The following is a 17,119-nucleotide window of genomic DNA, read 5'->3' as shown; positions in this document are numbered from 1 at the left end:
TATACGATAGGCCGCCCTCCAATGAGGACGAGGCGGATGGTCACGTCCCCGAGGGACCAGGCCAATGGGAGGAGAGCGCGTGGGGCATGCTGGGATGATGGAGAATTTCTCGGCTCTCTTCGGAGGGGCCGAGCCGCCGCCTCCTGCCGCGGCTACCGCGCTGGGCTTCGGGCCGGGGAAGCCGGGGGGTCCCGGCGCCGGGCCTCCCCCCGCAGCCGCCGCGCCCCAGACCGCGGAGGACGCCGCCCGCAAGGCCGCGGCTGCCAGCGGCCCCTTCTACCTGATGCGGGAGCTACCAGGTACCTGGCCAATGGGGCTCGTGGGGGCGGCCCTGAGGGGGCTGGCCAATCGCGTCGCTCAGACGCCTCTGATTGGCCTCTCTCTCCGCCTATCTATGGCTGGGGCTGCTTTCCCCAGCCCAATAGGCAAAACAGACGGGCCAGCGGAGGCGGGACTTGAGGGGCCTGTTTGGATTGTTAGCCCCTTTTGCCAATGGGGAAGGCAGAAACCTGCTGGGGGCGGGGACAGTGTGTATGAATGTCTGGATTGGCAGCTCTGCGAGCCAATAAGGATGGAATAAGACGTCTGTGAAGAGTCGGGGAGATGGAGTCTCGTAGCCAATGGGAGGATAAAGTTCGTGGGGAGGGGGAGCCTGCTCCCAACAGGGTCCGCATTAGCCATTTCCCAGACTCCTCTGCCCCCGAGCCAGTGCTGCTGGTGGGGAGGATGGGGAAGGGCCCGAGTGGGGGCGGGGGCGTGTTACGGTCTCACTGACAGACCCACGGCCCTGGCTGCTCATACAGGCTCCCCCGGCGGCTGGGCCGTGATCCGTGGCATCCAGCCCAGGTGTCGTGTGGGGTTAAATCCCGGCTCCTCTCCCCCATTGCCAGCTGGACACGCGAGGCTCCGTTGCCCACCATGGTGCTGCCATGCCCCGACCCCAACCGGCCTTAGCGGAGGGGCTCGCCACCCGGGCTTGAGCAGTGCGGGCTCAGTTGTGCTCCGCCTATAGCCAGTGCACCACAGACATTAACGGAGCCTCACGGCCGTGCTGGGCCAGGCAAGTGCCGAGGAGAGAGAGTTGAAGTGACTTTGCCCAAGGCCAGAGGGGAAGTCAGTGGCAGAGCTGGGCAGGGAAGGCAGGATCCTGGCTCCCAGTCCTGTGTGCAGACAGCCCCATTTCGCTGCCTTCAGCAAGGCTGGGTGTCTGTAAAGCGCTGCTCTCCTGGTTCCTTCCTAGGCAACATGGAACTGACGGGCAGCACCAACCTGATCACACACTACAACCTAGAACACTCCTACAACAAATTCTGCGGCAAGAAGGTGAAGGAGAAGCTAAGCAACTTTCTGCCTGACCTGCCAGGGATGATCGACTTGCCGGGCTCGCATGACAACAGCAGCCTGCGCTCCCTTATTGAGAAGCCACCCATCTGCAGCAGCTCCTTCAACCCCATCACTGGCACCATGTTGACTGGATTCCGCCTGCATGCCGGCCCGGTGAGCTTCCCCGAGAGTTGCTGGGAGTGGGAGGGTAGCTTTGGGGTTAGGGTCAGGGAAGGGGGGAGTCTGAGGTTTGGGTTGGGGGAGATGATGCAGAGAGGTCTGCTGAGAAAACAAAAGACAATTGCTGGTTGACAGGTGATATGTAGCGGGAAGGGAGGTGATGTTTGGAAAAACTCCGTCACCCCCACCTACCCTGATCTTTGTCTCTTCCAGTTGCCAGAACAGTGTCGCTTGATGCACATCCAGCCACCCAAGAAGAAAAATAAACACAAGCACAAGCAGAGCCGCACCCAGGATCCTGTTCCCCCAGGTAAAGGCTGCACTCCACAAATCCAGCAATCCCCTCTCCCAGACATATTGCAGCAGGCCCCAGTAACGTCATAGCTAGGCCAACCATCCCCCATCTCCCAGGAGGGGACTCACTTGAATGCAGATCTACGTCTCTCTTTGCAGAAACCCCCTCAGACTCTGACCACAAGAAGAAGAAGAAGAAAAAGGAGGAGGATCCAGAGCGGAAGAGGAAGAAGAAAGAGAAGAAGAAAAAGAAGGTAGGTGGCAGCAAGGGGGAAGAACTCCTGGCTCACTTCCCCACCAGCCTGGCTATGCTCACCTTACTGGGGAGGGACAGGACTTGAAATGTATCCAACTCCCTCCTGGTTATCCCCCTGCTCTGGAGCCTCTGTCCTAATGTAACGGCCCTGGAGAGATGGGGTCTGATGCCACCGGTGATCCATGTGGTCCCACCTAGAGTGGGCAGAAAAATAGGCTTTTGCCCTCTGAAAAAGTAAGTGTGTGTGTGTGAGAGAGAGACCCCCTCAGAGGTGGATGGGCACTGAGTGTGGGTGTGACCCCTCCCTGGGGAGAGTGGGGGATAGGGACTGTGTGGGTGTGACCCCTCCTTGGAGGGCAGGAGGTAGGTTTTTTTGGAAACTCAAGACTCAAATATTTTTGATTTAGAAATGCTGGTGTGGTGACTCCTGGGACTTGTAGTTCAGGTGCCTCATGCCCCCTCTTCTATAGGGCAGGATTCTTGGTCAGTTTACATCTCCCATGATGCACCACTTTCTCACTCCATGAGAGTCCCTGGCCATGGTGCACCATGGGAGATTTAGTCTGGCTGGGAGCCTGGAGACATGGAGCATCTGAACTACAGCTCCCATGAGACACCAAAGCTGAAATATTGGGGGTGTTTGATTTTTAGTAGGAAACTGACATTTGCTGTGGAAATCACATGCTGTTGGGGAACAAGTGGGTACACATAGAAACCCCACTTGGGGGCTGGAAAACACTTGAGGCCAAAAATTGAGTCTTTCCCCCCTTGTTCTGATTGGTCCCTGGGCTGAGGAATCCTGTCCTGACTCACAACCCCCATAGCCCCACTGTGAATCCTCACAGGGGACGGTCTGTCTGTCTGTCTGACTTAGAACCGGCACAGCCCAGAGCACCCAGGTGTGGGCAGCTCCCAAGCCAGCAGCAGCAGCAGCCTCCGGTGAGCCGCCAACTCTGACCGTGGCACTGGGATCGCTCCAGGGAGACGCCCATCATCGACTTGCTGAGTGCTGGGGAGAGCGGCGCTGGAGGCGACATTAGGAATACCCCAGAGCGGCTCGCAGGGGGGAACTGGGCTGCCCCACCGGGGGCCCCGGTGTGTACAGATATCCCAGGGCATCAGCCTGGTGGGAGCACAGACTCAGCTGGAGAGGGGGCACTGGCTCCTGCCTTTAAGGCTTGCTCGTCCCTTTTATACCAAATAATCCTCTCAGTAGCAGAGGCTCTTTTTTATTCATGTTTTAATTAAACCTCTGCTTGGAGGAGATGCCGGTGGCTCTGTTTGAAAGTGCCCTGCTCACTGCCTGTGCCTGGCTAGGCCTAGGCTCCCCACCCCTGGGCCAGGGCAGGGCAGAGCGGGTGCTGGCCCAGCTACCAGCAGAGTGAGCCTTGAGGACATAGATTTCAGCAGGGGCCTGGGCTGTGGGAAGCAGGTAACAGGCCAGATGGGCAGAGCTCAGCCTCCTGGCTGTGTGGAGCAGGGGGGAGGAAGGGGCCGAGTCTATTTCCTAAGGGGGCAGGTGTCCAGCTCACAAGTCTCCAGGGCGTTAATTAGACCCCAGCCTGACTGGGCAATGGGGAGCAGATTCCTGGGTTCAGGCGGGCAGCTCTGCTGCAGGCCTCTGGCTCTAGTATGGCTGCCAGGAGCGAACAGCCCAAGCCTCACGGCGGTGGGAGGGGACAGAGACAGCCTGTTGTTTTCTACTGCCCTGGCCAGCTGGGCTCACTGGCCTAAGGCCAGCAGGGGGCACTACCCTCCCTAAATAAACCACACGGTGCTGCAGTGCCCGGATGCTGTTCATGCTCTGCTGCTGAAGGTAGTGAATGCCCAGCTGCCCGAGTCAGTTTAGCTCCCTGTGCAGCCCCTGGGAACCCTCCCACCCTAGCCAGGCTTTGAGCTGCTTCCCTTCCTGTTAAGGGGGCAAAGTGGCTGGGGCCTTAACCAGTGGTTGTAGTTCCCTTCCTCCTCCTGCAGGGAACTGCTGCACAGTGGAGGCCTGGCAGCTCTGTGCTGCTTCTCAGGGCTTGACTCCCAGCAGTTCCCAGGGGCCATGTGTTTTACATCAATGGGAGGTGGACTAGCCTGAAGCAGAACAAGCTCACAGCACCCTCTGCATGGAGCATCTTGCATGCACAGGGGTCAGGGGGAACTCTCCTGTGATGGGGGATCCCCTGTCCCAGCAGGTTTTGGGCCCCTTCTCTCTGGACTGGGCTTCCTAGCGGGAGCCAATGTGGGTCAACTGTGGCAACCTCAGAAGGCAGCATTGGCCAGAAATCCACCCCAGGTGGCAGCTCAGCCTCACCCCAGCAGCTATGGGCTGGCCTTTGCCTCCCCCCCGCATCCACTCCCTTGAATCAGATGCTGTCTGACCCAGGCAGCTGTGTTCACCAGGCACCTTGCAAAATACCACAGTGCAGCCTGGATCCAATTCCTTCATGCAGACCCAAGGCTCCAGGGCCTGGCTGAACTGACTGCCGCTGTCTTGGAGGAGGGTGGCGGGAGGCTTGAGCCTTTGCCGTCCCCCCACCGCAGGATCTAGGTGATGGCGAACAGCTTCCCCTGGCAAGAGAGGGTAGCTGGGGAATTTGGCCCCAGCAGGGCCTGGGTGGGGGAAGGGCTTAGCTAACTGCATAGATGGGAGAGGCCCAAAGAGACAGCAAGCTCCACTTACTGTTGGGCAGTGCCCCAGAGCAATGTAACAACCCTTCGCCCGTGAGACCCATAAGGCCAATGCACGCCTGGCCCTTTGCTCCCAAGTATTAAAGTGTGCTTGCTTGGGAAACTGAGGCACAGTGATAACATGGCTAAAGTCACACAGGCCAGCACAGAACCCAGGAGTCCTGACTTCCACTCCCTGGCTGTAGCTACCATCCCACACAGCTGTAGGCAATAGGGTCACCCTTGCCTTGCCCCAGCCCCGTTCAAGCAGGGAGCAGAGCTGCTCAGGGGATTCCAGCCTCCTACCACAAGGTGGAACTGGATTGGGGGTGGGGCACAGCTGGGTTCCTCTCCTGCTTTTACAGTGGAAGAGGGGGGTACAGCCTGGGGCCCAGGTGCAAAGGGGCCAGCTGCTGCCCCCTGCTCTGTCTGCCCTGCCCCCCAGGGCATCCTTTCTATTCCTGCTGAGGCTAGACATTATCTCTGCCTATTCCCCCTCCCCCAGCACCCACTGAGGTACCCCATTTCTATCCCTAGGGTCCAGCCCCCTTTTCTCTCCCCCTACAGTCCTAGTTTGAGGAAGCTGTTCCGGCACCTCCCTGGCTGAAATATCCCCAGGCACAGGAGAGCCGGGCTTTGGTTACAGACAGGCCAATACATAGATGCCCAGCTGGCCACCACCCACTCAGCAGGGTTAATGAGCTGGGTGGAGCTGCTCCCAGTAGCAGCCATGGCATCCTGCTGTCTCATGCACTGGATGGGGGCCCTCTCGCTACATATGCTCTGCCTGACCCTCACTGGATCCCGGCTACCACCTGGCATGGCAGCAGCTTTGGGGAGAGGCAGCTTTGCACCATTCCTCTGCAGTCCCACCAGATAGAGCTGGGAACTGACGGCCTTTCCCTGCCCCGGGAGGCCCCTCTAGCACTTACCTGTCTCTGCTCCTTAGGGCTGGCTTATGCACCTGTCATCCCTGTTCTGCCAAGGGAGAGGGGTGCACTTTCAGAGCAGCCAACCCTCCGGCCCATTTCTGACTCAGCTTCAGCCACTAGGCATGGACACAGATGAGAGGGAGGGATGCAGGTGGAGCCCAGTTCTGCCACATCCCACCCTGCCTGTAGACCTGGGCTAGAGCTGTCTCCCCTCCTGTTGGGAGGGTTAATTGGAGGGGTGACCATAGGTGCAGTAACCAGGTTTCCTTTGCTTGGGTAGTAATGCCCACCCCAATCATTAGCGTGTTGTGTTTCTCTCTTGCTATTTGCATGGTGCTCAGCTTGGCTGTGGCTGCTTTGCTTTCGCTTGCTCATTGCCAGTTTCACTCTCAGGTTCCTGACAGCACACGGTGGGGATAGTCAGGTTGCAACAATTGCTGGGAAAAGCTTGTTTGCTTTAGTGAATCGCAGAAAGGTTTCCTTTACTTGGCTACGCACATGTGTGGGAGCAGATTTGACCCTGACACTCAGGTTTCCAAACTGCCTGGAAGTTCTAACACTCTTGTAATGTGACAGCCAAAAATCCTAACATCCCCCACACCCCCTAAGGAGCAGGTGGGAAAGCACAAGGGTGGTTTTAGTCAGTTCCTACTACAAACAATGAATGAATGAGGAAGTTGTTCTCCTGCATCAAGCCCGCCAGCTTTTCACAGCAGAAACGAGGGCGTGAGCCGTAGTGATCAAAAGGGGGCACAGATCTGAGCCTAGGAACATTTACATGTTTACTGCAAACAGCCACTCCTATCGCAGAGCAGCAATTCACACGGAATAAAGTCAATGTTCGGGAGAGGGCGAACAAAGGGTGTGTCCAGTGTTTTCTGCTTGTCTTATCCTCCACTTGTATCTCAATCTCTTTTGGTATCTTGCTTCAACCTCATTTTCATAGCTGTTGCTCCTTTCTGAACAGTTGCCATCAAAGTGCAGTGGTTTCTCCCAGCCACAGTTTGAGCCTGTGCCTTGGTTTCAGATGCCACCTGCATACAGAAGTTACCTACCTAAGGTGAATCCACTCATTTGTATGGAAAGATCCTCCCCAGTGGGCCTGGACAGGCAATAGGCCCTTCTAAAAGGTTTAGCATAGACTGCACCACATCACAAGTGAGGGGCCCTTTGCTATTAATTTGTGGAGAAGGACCTCACCGAGATGGGAACAACACTGCAGGACAAGCCACAGAGGTGAAGTGGTCACTGCTGCAAGAAGGAATATTGGAGGAGGCCAGGATAGCAGCATCTCCATGGAGTCCAGTGTAGGGGAGGAAGATCCCTATGATCCAAGGAGATTGACACTGAAGAAAACTTACCCCATGAGACATTTGAGTTGTGACGTATCAAGAGCTTTCAGACACTTTGCAAAGGCTGCATCCATATCCCCATCACACTTCTCTCCAATAAGCACCTTACAATCCGATGACAAGTAGCTGGGCAATCAGGGCTGGCTGGCTGGCTACAGTATGGAAAGTTGAAATAGTAGCCAGACATCACAGTGGGGCGGGGGGGTTACCATTGACTTCAATAAGGGCAGCCCTATTAGCCCTCACAGCCAAAAGGCAACCCAATCACATGGGAGGGATGTGTTACAGCTGCTTCACACCAGCTCACAAGCTTTATTCCCAACCTCTGACCATTTCTAAGCAGCCAAGAGGTTTTGATGCACATTGACCCTAAACCAAGCTCCAACTCCAAGCCTGAGAACAAGACTGGTTGTTACTAAACATTCTAGATAGGAATAGTGCACAGAGCATTGGAAATTGGTTCATAGACTTAAGAAGAAAACTCTGTGCTCCTCTGGGATACTCTGCTTGGACTGCGCTAGTAACATGAGTCCAGTCACAGAACAGCCAGGACTGATGACCTTATACAGATAACTTATGTGAGGACCAGTCCCCCAGAGATAGTGAGCTGGGGTCAGAATGCACAGAATAGTCCACCCGATGGAATGGGCTCTGGCCATCTCTAACATGAGTGCACCCAGCCTTGTCCTGACCCATGTGGGGACATGAAGACCCTGGAGTCTGTCTCTCTCCAAAGATTTGTCAGGGCCCTACCAGAGGAGAATACATGATAGTCCTTTCCCAGAGGATGGGAAAGACCTCCATCGCCAAAGGGCTGCAGAAAGAGCAGCGCTGTTCAGAGGCATGGCAGCCAGAGTCCTTAGGGTGATCCACAGAGTGATTTGCTTCGCCACCTGCTTGACCTAGATGCCACACCTGGGGGGTATCACCACTGGGCTGGGCTTGGCTGGGTTCATGTTCTTCCTTCTCCTTCAGGTTGACACTTAGGACCTACTGGGGGAGCCAGGTTCCAGTGCCCCACCACCATCGCTTCTCAACACAGAAGAGAACCTATCCCTCGCAGGTTGTCTATGAGACTCTGACCCGACTGAATCAGAGCCATCTTCTGGAACACCTATGCCCAAAGCACAGACAGGAGCCACCTCTGTGCCAGGATGCTTGGATTCCTGCAGAGATCCTGCACCCCAAGAGTAGGCTCCTAATTCCCAGGGCAGGTGCATCTGTGGTCACTACAGTTTGGACTGGTGGAATTTAGGCAGTAATTCCATATCTCAAGTGCTCCCAAGTCAGTGCATGTCCAAGGGTCTGCTAAAGGCATGGGGAGCTGTGTGGTCTGGAGCCATTGAGGATGGCCTCTTGTACAGATATGCCATAGCTCCCATAAAAAGTTACAGCCATGGGCTGCAACCTTCCTGGGGTCATCCCTGCTGCTAATTCTGCCATGCCTAATTCTGCCAACAGAGTCACATGACACCCACAATTTGAAACAGAGGTGGACTGACACTGGCTTATGAAAGAGGCAAGTTTTCAAGGGCAGAATAGTTAAGAGTTTAAGAAACTGCCACCTATTTGAAAACTCGGACACAATTCTGTCAATGAAAGCAGGGAGAAAACCAGGTGAGAGAATATTCTTAGCAGCCTCCAACCCAAGCTGAGATACTTGCCTCCTACGTTCGCTGTTGGCCGAACGGGAATGTGCACGAGTCCACTTTCCAGATGGGATAAACAAAAAATAAATTACTGAAAAGATCACTGAGGAGGTTTGTGGTAGAGCCCTGATCTTTGCTGTTAGACCCATGGCTTATCCACTCAACCATAGAAACACACATTATTATTTTACGCAGTGTTGTTGTAGCTGTGTTGGACCCAGGATATCAGAGACATGTTGGGTGAAGTAATATCTTTGATTGGACCAGCTTCTGCTGGTGAGAGAGCTTTCAAGCTTACACTGAGCTGAAGAAGAGCTCTGTGGCGCTCAAAAGCTTGTCTCACCCACAGAAGTTGGGCCAATACAAGACAGCACCGCATCCACAATCTTGTCTTGGTTTGTATTACCAAGATCAGAGCCCCTAGGAATGCTAATCCTTTGAGCTACAGATGAAAAAATGAAGGTTACTTGTAACTGGAGCTTTTTCTGATGACTCTGCATATCCATACTTATGGGTATCGAGCTGCCTGGTGGCGCTTTATGGTAGAACCTTCTCCAAGCAGTGCCTGCTAGAGTGCATGTGCACCCCCTCCTACTCCTCAATGTCTCTGAATGTTCCGAGGGCAAGGCTTTAAAAGGGGGTGCTGCACCCTCTGCTGCCTCTATTACTTTCACTGCCAACCCAGGAGACTAGGATAGGACTCTGAGAAAGAGGGGAAGGTGCACGGATACTACAGGCAGCTCAGGAACTTGAGCTAACGCATAACATCACACAATTCATTGCGTACCCCATCTGGAAACAGACTGAGCAGACAAGCGAAGACCCATATGAATCTTAGCATAAGAAACAGTCTGGATGACATCCTAAAACTCTTAGTTCTATCTAAGTAGTAAACAAGAGCTGTCTTACAACCTAACAGGTTGTCTTACAACAGATTGTCTTACAACGCAGGCTCCACTTTACTAGCATGAAGGTTGGGAAAGAAAACTGGCAAATTAGTTACCTGACTGATGTGAAACTCAAACACTACTTTTGGTAAAAAACCTAGGATCAGGTCTAAGAACCACTATCTCTGTGAAGACTAGTAAATGGCAGGTCAGCCCTCAGAGCATGTAGTTCATTCACTCTTCTGGCTGATGTAATAGTGATTAAAATAATGAACACTCTAATTTGGGTTCAAAGGGGTGAGCTTATATAGATAATACCAAATTAAGGACTCAAGATAGGACAAGATCCCTTGAAGCAGGATATATATTAGACATCCCCTTCATAAACCTTTTGACAGAATCACGTACAAACAATCTACCCTTAACCAAATCACCGTAAGCTGAAATAGCAGTCAGGTGAACACTTAAAAGAAGGATTAGCCAATCCTTCAGACTTTATACACATTAAATACTCCAGAACACAAGGTATAGAAGCTGGAGAATCAGATTTTCTCTCTTTCTTTCTCAAATCTAGTCATTTACATTGGTAACATGGTCCTGTCGATAGAAATTAGCAAAACATTCTGTACCAAGGAAGAATATGACTACTCATAACTAGGCAAAGTCCGATGGCCCACGCAGTTAGATGAAGAGACTGTGGGTCTGGATGGAGAATCCTGCCTCGTTGCTGTGACAAAATATCCAGAGACAGTGGAAGACACATGTACCATATGTCTGACATATGACACAGGTCTTGTATACCACTGCTGTCTTGGCCAAGCTGGAGCAATCCAAATCATGCTTGCCCTGTCCTGCCAAATCTCCATCTCCTTTTTCTGAATGGCGGGGAGGAAGCATACAGCAGGCCCTTTCGCCAATGTAGAAGGAAGGCATCTGAAAGGGACTGACGGTTCCTCCCAGCTCTTGAACAGAAGATGGGGCATTTTTCATCATAAAACAGGTGTGCCTCGAGTTGACCCCAATAGGAAAAGATATCTTGACTTACTCAATCCTTCAGGGACCACTCATGAATTTGAGAACTGTCCCTGCTGAGACGACCTGCTGGCAGGGTTGCTTTCCCCTGCTAAATACAGGGCCATTGGATAGATCTCGTGCAGAATACACCAATCGGCATATAACTGGAATGAGCGAGCTCCCCATGGTTTGTTCAGATAATACATAGCAGTCATATTGTCTGTTGATACCTGCACCATGTTCCATTGTATACGAGGAATGATCTGAGCACCAGATGGATGGCTCTTAATTCTAAACACACTGATGTGTGTGGTCTTTTCTTGGAAAGCCCCTGACTGTAAATTGAGACACATGGGCTCCCCATTCCATGTTGGATGCGTCACATATTATCGTCACCAATGGGGAAGGGGGATGAATAGCACACCTGGGAGAACATTTGATCTGTTCGTCCACCACCTCAGTGAATCCAGAATGTCCTGAGGCATGGTGACAAACATGTGAAGACTCTCTCAACTGGATGTATAAACTCACAACATCCAATAATATATTGACCACATTCTGATATGAGCAAAAAGGGTATACAAACTCAGGGACTTGAGGGTCACTCTGGATTCTTTGAGCCCATGGAGCTTAGCATCAGTCTGCTCTGAAAAGAGCGAAGCTCCCTCGCAGGGGAGACCTTGAAGGGTTTGCTGGACCTCATGCCTGAGACTACTACTGTGGTGGCTATGGACCTGGCCACTGAATCTCCCACATCCGCAATGAAGCCCTGGCTATCGACTTCCCTTCTTCCACCACTGACAACTCCTGCCTGGACTCTTGGGGAAGTGACTCCTTGAACTTCAACATGGAGTGCAGCCCCCCAGTAGACTTTTCTACTGAAAAGCTCCAGCTTCTTGGAGTCCTTTGCCTGAGGAGTCATCCCCTGCAGACCTTGCCTCTCCCTTTCGTGGCTGCAGACACCACTAAGGATCTGGAAAGAGGGGGGATGAGTATAGAGGAACTCATAAACCTGGGCAGGCATATAAGAACACAAGAACGGCCATATTGGGTCAGACCACAGGTCCATCTAGCCCAGTATCCTGTCTGCCGACAGTGGCCAGTGCCAGGTACTCCAGAGGGAATGAACAGAACAGGTAATCATCAAGTGAGCCATCCCCAGCTTCTGGCACACACAGCCTAGGGACACCATCCCTGTCCATCCCGGCTAATAGCCATTGATGGATCTATCCTCCATGAATTTATCTAGTTCTCTTTTGAACCCTGTTACAGTCTTGGCCTTCACAACATCCTCTGGTAAAGAGTTCCACAGGTTGACTGTGCATTGTGTGAAGAAATACTTCCTTTTGTTTGTTTTAAACGTGCTGCCTATTAATTTCATTTGGTGACCCCATGTTCTTTTGTTATGAGGAGTAAATAATACTTCCTTATTTACTTTCTCCACATCAGTCATGATTTTAATAGAACTCAATCATATCCCCCCTTAGTCATCCCTTTTCCAAACTGAAAAGTCCCAGTCTTATTAATCTCTCCTCATAAGGAAGCTGTTCCAGACCCCAACCAAGTACTTCCTCTCAGCTCTTCTTGAAGTGGAGGTTAAGGGAAGTTGAGATTTGCTACAGGGCTTTCACTGGGTCCATAATGGTCTCATTGAGGGGAAGGGCTACTTTTGGCAGCCATGCTGTGGCCAGAATGTCAACCAGGCTGTGGGAGGATTTTTTCACTACCTCTGCCTGCAAGCCCAAGTTTGAGGTCACCCTCTTCAGTAGCTCCTGGTGGGCCTTATAGTTGTCTTGGGGAGGTGACATGCCTTGCCCCTGACACAGCCTCATTCGGAGAGGAAGCTTGCAGCAGCTGAGGGTATTCCTCCCCGTCTGCACAGACAAGATCCCACAGAACTGGCTTCTGAAGCTCGGCACTGGCCTCAGTACCAGAGGCTGGACTGGGTACTGCCTGATGGGATGGATGCACCCTTCTCTCAGAGAGACACTTGCCCCAGCAAAGGGAACAGTCCCAGCACCAGTCACAGACGGTAAGAAGGAACTGAGGGGACGCGGGCTCGGTTGTGCCCTTCATATTGGTGCTATGAGCGCATGGCACCACAGGGCATCAGAGCCATCCTGACAGATACCACCGAGGGCAAAACTTCCGGTGACTGTGCACATACACACATCCCTACATTGGAATGGACGTGTGCAATCACTAGAAGAATCCATTATATATTGATATTTCCCATAATCTCTCTTAAAAGAAAATGTTTTGATACCAAACCAAACAGCAAGCTAGAACTCATTCGAGTTAAGGCTGTTACTGCTTTGGGATGAAATATCGATTTTTTTATATACACACTTGACCAACATTTTCAGAAGTGTCTAGAGATTTTTGGAGCCCAAATGGAGACATCTAAATGGGGCCTGATTTTTGGAGGGTGCGTGCTTATCACTTCCTGAAATTTAGGCCCTTTTAAAGGTGCCCCCAGTTGGTCTCTTTGAAAACCATGGCTGATAAGAATGTGTTTGTATATTTGCTGTAGCAACTTGGCACTAGCTTTTGAAACCAAATGTGTGGACCTGAATGTATGGAGTGCTGACACCAGCCCACAAAGACCACATCTTATATTGACAGTGCTGGTCCCCCACCAGGAATTGGAGATCCATCGCTAGGACCCATTTTACCACAAGGTCCACAACTAACAACCGTCCACTAACAGATCAGTACCAGGCACTGGTTTGAACTTGCCTAGCATTTGAGATCTCAGAGATCCAGGATGAGCCAAGGCCCTGAAGCTTTACAGTTTCAGGACCTATTTGGATAAGTCCCTTATGATGATAGCTCAGGTTCAATGGCTTTATTTGTCAGGAGTGTATTTCCAGCAGTTCTTCCTGATTCAGCTAAACCCAACAGCTCAATTGAGAGATGCCATCTGGGGACTCTGTGGTAATGATCAGGGACCCACAGGTTTGAAATTAGGGAGGGAGAAGGCCTTTAATCTTCATCAGATAGGCAGAGGTTTCCAGATAGTATCTAAGTACTCATAGCACCTGGCTATTCATGCAGGAACCTTTTGCTATCTTGAAGGGTTTTGCTGATTGAATGGATAGAGCCTAGCATGCTCCTATGCCTGGTTACACAGTGGGCTTGCTGGGTGTGCTAGGCATGCTTGAAGCTCTAGTTGCTGCTTAGACAGGTTTCATATCCAGAAAACTTTCCTTTACCGTTTGATGGAATAGATCAAGTGGGGAGGGCTGGGTGGCGCCCTTATTTCCCATCTCTATCATTACCATCAGCCTCCACATTCCCCGAAGTGCAGCACTGCCTCTTTCACAGCCAGGCCCTCGCCCTCGTGAGGTTATGCAGATGCCCTACTTGCAAGCTCTCAGACTCATCAATAGCTGCCCTTCACCCGAGCCTTACTCAGCCCTTCACTGATAGTTTCCAAAGTCAATTTGTCTTCCCACTCCTCACACACCACCAGGTAACAAGGAACTGACCACTGCTAGCAGTTATGCCTCATTAGCAAGCAGGCCTTCCCCTTTGCTACCACAGCTCAGAACACAGCGTGAGGACCCACTCATGTACCTTCTGGAGACCTCTCTTGGCAACTCAGCTTAATTCTTTGACCTTCTGGCTCTTCAAGACTTCTGCAGAAAAATTGCCTATCTTTCTTTTGGATGGAATAATGGGAAAGGAAGATACCAAAGGAGACAACGCCTCCCCCTAGGAAAATGAAACAAAAACCACACAAGCCTAGAGGGGTGGCTTATTAGATTTTTTTTTATTCCTCGTTTTAAAATGGCTAATCATAATAAAAAATAAAAGTGCGGCTCTGTGGAGGCCACAAGAGAGATATTGCCATAGAGAAAGAGTCAAGTAGTGCCTGGAGATTAGGTTGGATTTCTGCTTGGTTTGCTTCGACTTTCATGGGGTTTTGGTGTGGATGTCTACAATTTTTTTGGCATATGACATGAAAATATTGCTTTTTGGGGTTTGGTTTGGTTTCCTCTTTTTTACTCTTCCCCAGTTTGGAAATAAAAACAACCGTGTGACAGTGAGAAACCATAACGGAACCATCAAAAATAAGAAATGTAAAAACATCAGAGAGAACGGCTAAAACTGTCTGTGGGGGAGGGATTAGATACAGGTCAAATCTCTATACAGGGGAACACAGCCCTCAAGCCCCCCACTGCTCTTCTGAGCCCCAATGATATGTCTCTAGCGCTGTGCAAGTTCATCTGTTTGTTGTGGAAGGGGTAACATCAGGAAACAAGAAACCCACCCGTCCCTTCTCCCCACTTTGCTGGGAGTCAGTTTCATGACACATCCCATCTGAATACTGGAGGCTGTAAAAATGGGAAACTGAGTCCTTAATTAAACCCACCCATACAGGGGAGACATGGATCTGCCCATCCCACTCAGCTGAAGGGGAGGTTACGCCTAAACACTGCATGATGGGGGTGGGAGGGCTGCCTTCCAGCTCTCCCCCTTGCTTTGCTTCCTCAGGATAGGAAATCTGCCCAGGAACCAGAGAAGCCAGAAAGGGGGAGATGAGACACAAAAGGCAGGCCAGGCCCAGGACCGTAGCATGGCTGCTAGAGGAAGGACAGGCCGCAGAAGCACTGAGCAATGGTCAAGCCTGGGATCACATGAGCAAGGACCTGGAGTCTGTCCCTAAATATAAAATACTTTCCCATCCCTCCCACCCTGGCAATTCCACAGGTGCCTCCTTTCGAATTAACCAGGCACCTGTGGTAGAAAGCCCCCCATCCCCCACCCCTCTGGATGTATATACTCTATACACACACACACACACACATCCCCATGTTGTCTTTCCTGGGGCCGAGTGTCCTAACGGGGCACGTGGAACCTGGGCCCTTGCGGGGCGATTCTTCCCTCTCTCTGGTAGATATATAATTTCTTTTATATTTATATTTATATATAGATATTTATATATACACACACCTGGTAACTCAGAAGAGGGGAAAAAATAGAATCCGTAACAATCATAAAAAAAATTATCCTTGTTTTAAAAACGATCTGTTCCTACCGCACGAGGCGAGTGATTGCACGAGGTCCACGAGTATCTGGCCCATCGGTAGTTGGCGCAACTGCAGGCTGTGCCTCCCCCCACCAGCTGGGGGCGCCGCCATGATAGTCCTCCCCCCTTTCTTTCGGCAGTGTGTGCTACATTTGCAGTCTCTCAGCTGGTTGGGAGGAGAAGGGGGACCGGGACTGTGTTGCAGCTGTGATGATTTAGGGGGTGCCCAGGATCTCACCCCAAATCCCAGGGGGCATATTTTAAAAGGTCACTGTCCTCTCAGCTATTTCCCCCCGCAGTTGGAGGATTCTAAAAAACGTCCATGCATGTGAGAGAGCAGGCGTGCCTTGCTCCTGAGCATGCCCCCTGCCCACCGGGGCCCAGGCATTTTGGTATCAGCCAGGGAGTAGGCGACAGTGGGGAGAGAGCTCCGCCCCTCATACAGAGATCTCATAAGTGGTCCCGCCCACTCCAGAGACCTTCTTGACTCCTCCTCGAGTTGGGCTGCTGAGAGGCGGCTGGCCGGGGGAGGGGGAGGCGGAGGCCGGGCCCAGACTCTTGGGCTGCCCATTGGACTTGCTGTAGGCGGTTCTCATCTGCACCTCGTCTCTGGGGAAGGAAGGACACAAGGGCGTCAGGAAGTGACCACACACCACAGGGCTGGGATCGGTGGGACTTTCAACCACACAGCACAGCACGCTCAATGGCAGGGGATGGAGAGGGGATCCACACACACACAGATGGGGAAGAGAAGGAGGATTCGAGGTGCGTCCGACACCCCAGGACAGAGGGTGGGAAGGGGAGAGTGGTTATGTACTAGGAAAGGGGCAAGGGGCCAGGAGCACACCAAACCATGAAGGTGGACAGAGCCCAGCCCACCCCTTCTGGGAGAGAGATTCCTCACTGCACTAAGGTGAAAGAAGGGTCTCGCACACTGGGAGGAAGCTCTGCATTCCCCCAGGAAAGAGGGCTAGAATCCACATTGCCCACCACCCTTCCACCGATCAAAGGATGGGAGACACCCACACAGCCTGTGCACTCCCCAGGGAGGGGTCAGACATGGAGGCATGCGCGTGCGCACATGCACACACACACATGCACACACACAGCCTGTGCACCAGGGAGGTCGGACACACAGGCGTGCGCGCGCGCACACACACACACAGCCTGTGCACTCCCCAGGGAGGGGTCAGACACGCAGGCGCACGCATGCACACACACACAGCCTGTGCACTCCCCAGGGAGGAGGTCGGACACGCAGGCATGCACACACACACACACACACACAGAGCTCGTGTTACTCCCCAGGGAGGAGGTCGGACACGCAGGCATGCACACACATACACACACCCACAGAGCCCGTGTTACTCCCCAGGGAGGGGTGGGGGACACACACCCACACCCTCACTTTCTCTCTAGGCACAGGAGGGAGAGAGAGGACACACCCCACACTCTTCAGAAGGGTGGAGGGAGGTCTCACCCCCCTACGCTGCACTGGGGATGGGGGAGAGATAACTCACAGACACAGGGCACTTCCCA

At 52.4% G+C, this 17,119-nt stretch overlaps 2 protein-coding genes across 8 annotated transcripts in view; one reads left to right on the top strand and one right to left on the bottom strand.

Annotated features, from left to right (window-relative positions):
• The first annotated feature begins 24 nt into the window (after positions 1-24).
• Positions 25-3,319, top strand: MED19 (mediator complex subunit 19). 6 transcript variants are annotated; one of them, XM_045016002.1, is made up of 5 exons: positions 25-299; positions 1,241-1,497; positions 1,717-1,813; positions 1,937-2,051; positions 2,928-3,319. In XM_045016002.1, the coding sequence occupies exons 1-5, from the start codon at positions 65-67 to the stop codon at positions 3,091-3,093; spliced, it is 870 nt and encodes a 289-aa protein (XP_044871937.1). In that variant the 5' UTR covers positions 25-64; the 3' UTR covers positions 3,094-3,319. The 6 variants fall into 6 exon arrangements, with proteins under 6 accessions (XP_044871937.1, XP_044871938.1, XP_044871941.1 ...); XM_045016003.1 differs by having other exon boundaries at positions 39-299; positions 1,957-2,051; XM_045016006.1 differs by lacking the exon at positions 25-299 and adding an exon at positions 591-666.
• A 10,982-nt stretch (positions 3,320-14,301) lies between these two features.
• ZDHHC5 (zinc finger DHHC-type palmitoyltransferase 5) overlaps positions 14,302-17,119 on the bottom strand; it is a 40,749-nt gene continuing 37,931 nt past the window's right edge. For both annotated transcript variants that reach the window (XM_045015983.1, XM_045015985.1), the window contains one exon: positions 14,302-16,189. In XM_045015983.1, the coding sequence (XP_044871918.1) occupies positions 16,018-16,189 (172 nt within the window). In that variant the 3' untranslated portion in view covers positions 14,302-16,017. The remainder of the gene's footprint in view (positions 16,190-17,119) is intronic.

This window comes from Mauremys mutica, chromosome 4 (genome assembly GCF_020497125.1).
Source record: "Mauremys mutica isolate MM-2020 ecotype Southern chromosome 4, ASM2049712v1, whole genome shotgun sequence".
Classification (NCBI taxonomy): Eukaryota; Metazoa; Chordata; order Testudines; family Geoemydidae; genus Mauremys; species Mauremys mutica.
This window is presented reverse-complemented; position numbering and strand designations above follow the sequence as displayed.

What these genes read in the sequence shown, in the direction of transcription:
- MED19 (XM_045016002.1), top strand. Translation starts at nt 65, where the DNA reads ATGGGAGGAGAGCGCGTGGGGCATGCTGGGATGATGGAGAATTTCTCG. An exon ending in CCTGATGCGGGAGCTACCAG is followed by an intron (nt 300 to 1,240) that starts GTACCTGGCCAA and finishes GTTCCTTCCTAG; the next exon opens with GCAACATGGAACTGACGGGC. An exon ending in AAGAGAAGAAGAAAAAGAAG is followed by an intron (nt 2,052 to 2,927) that starts GTAGGTGGCAGC and finishes TGTCTGACTTAG; the next exon opens with AACCGGCACAGCCCAGAGCA.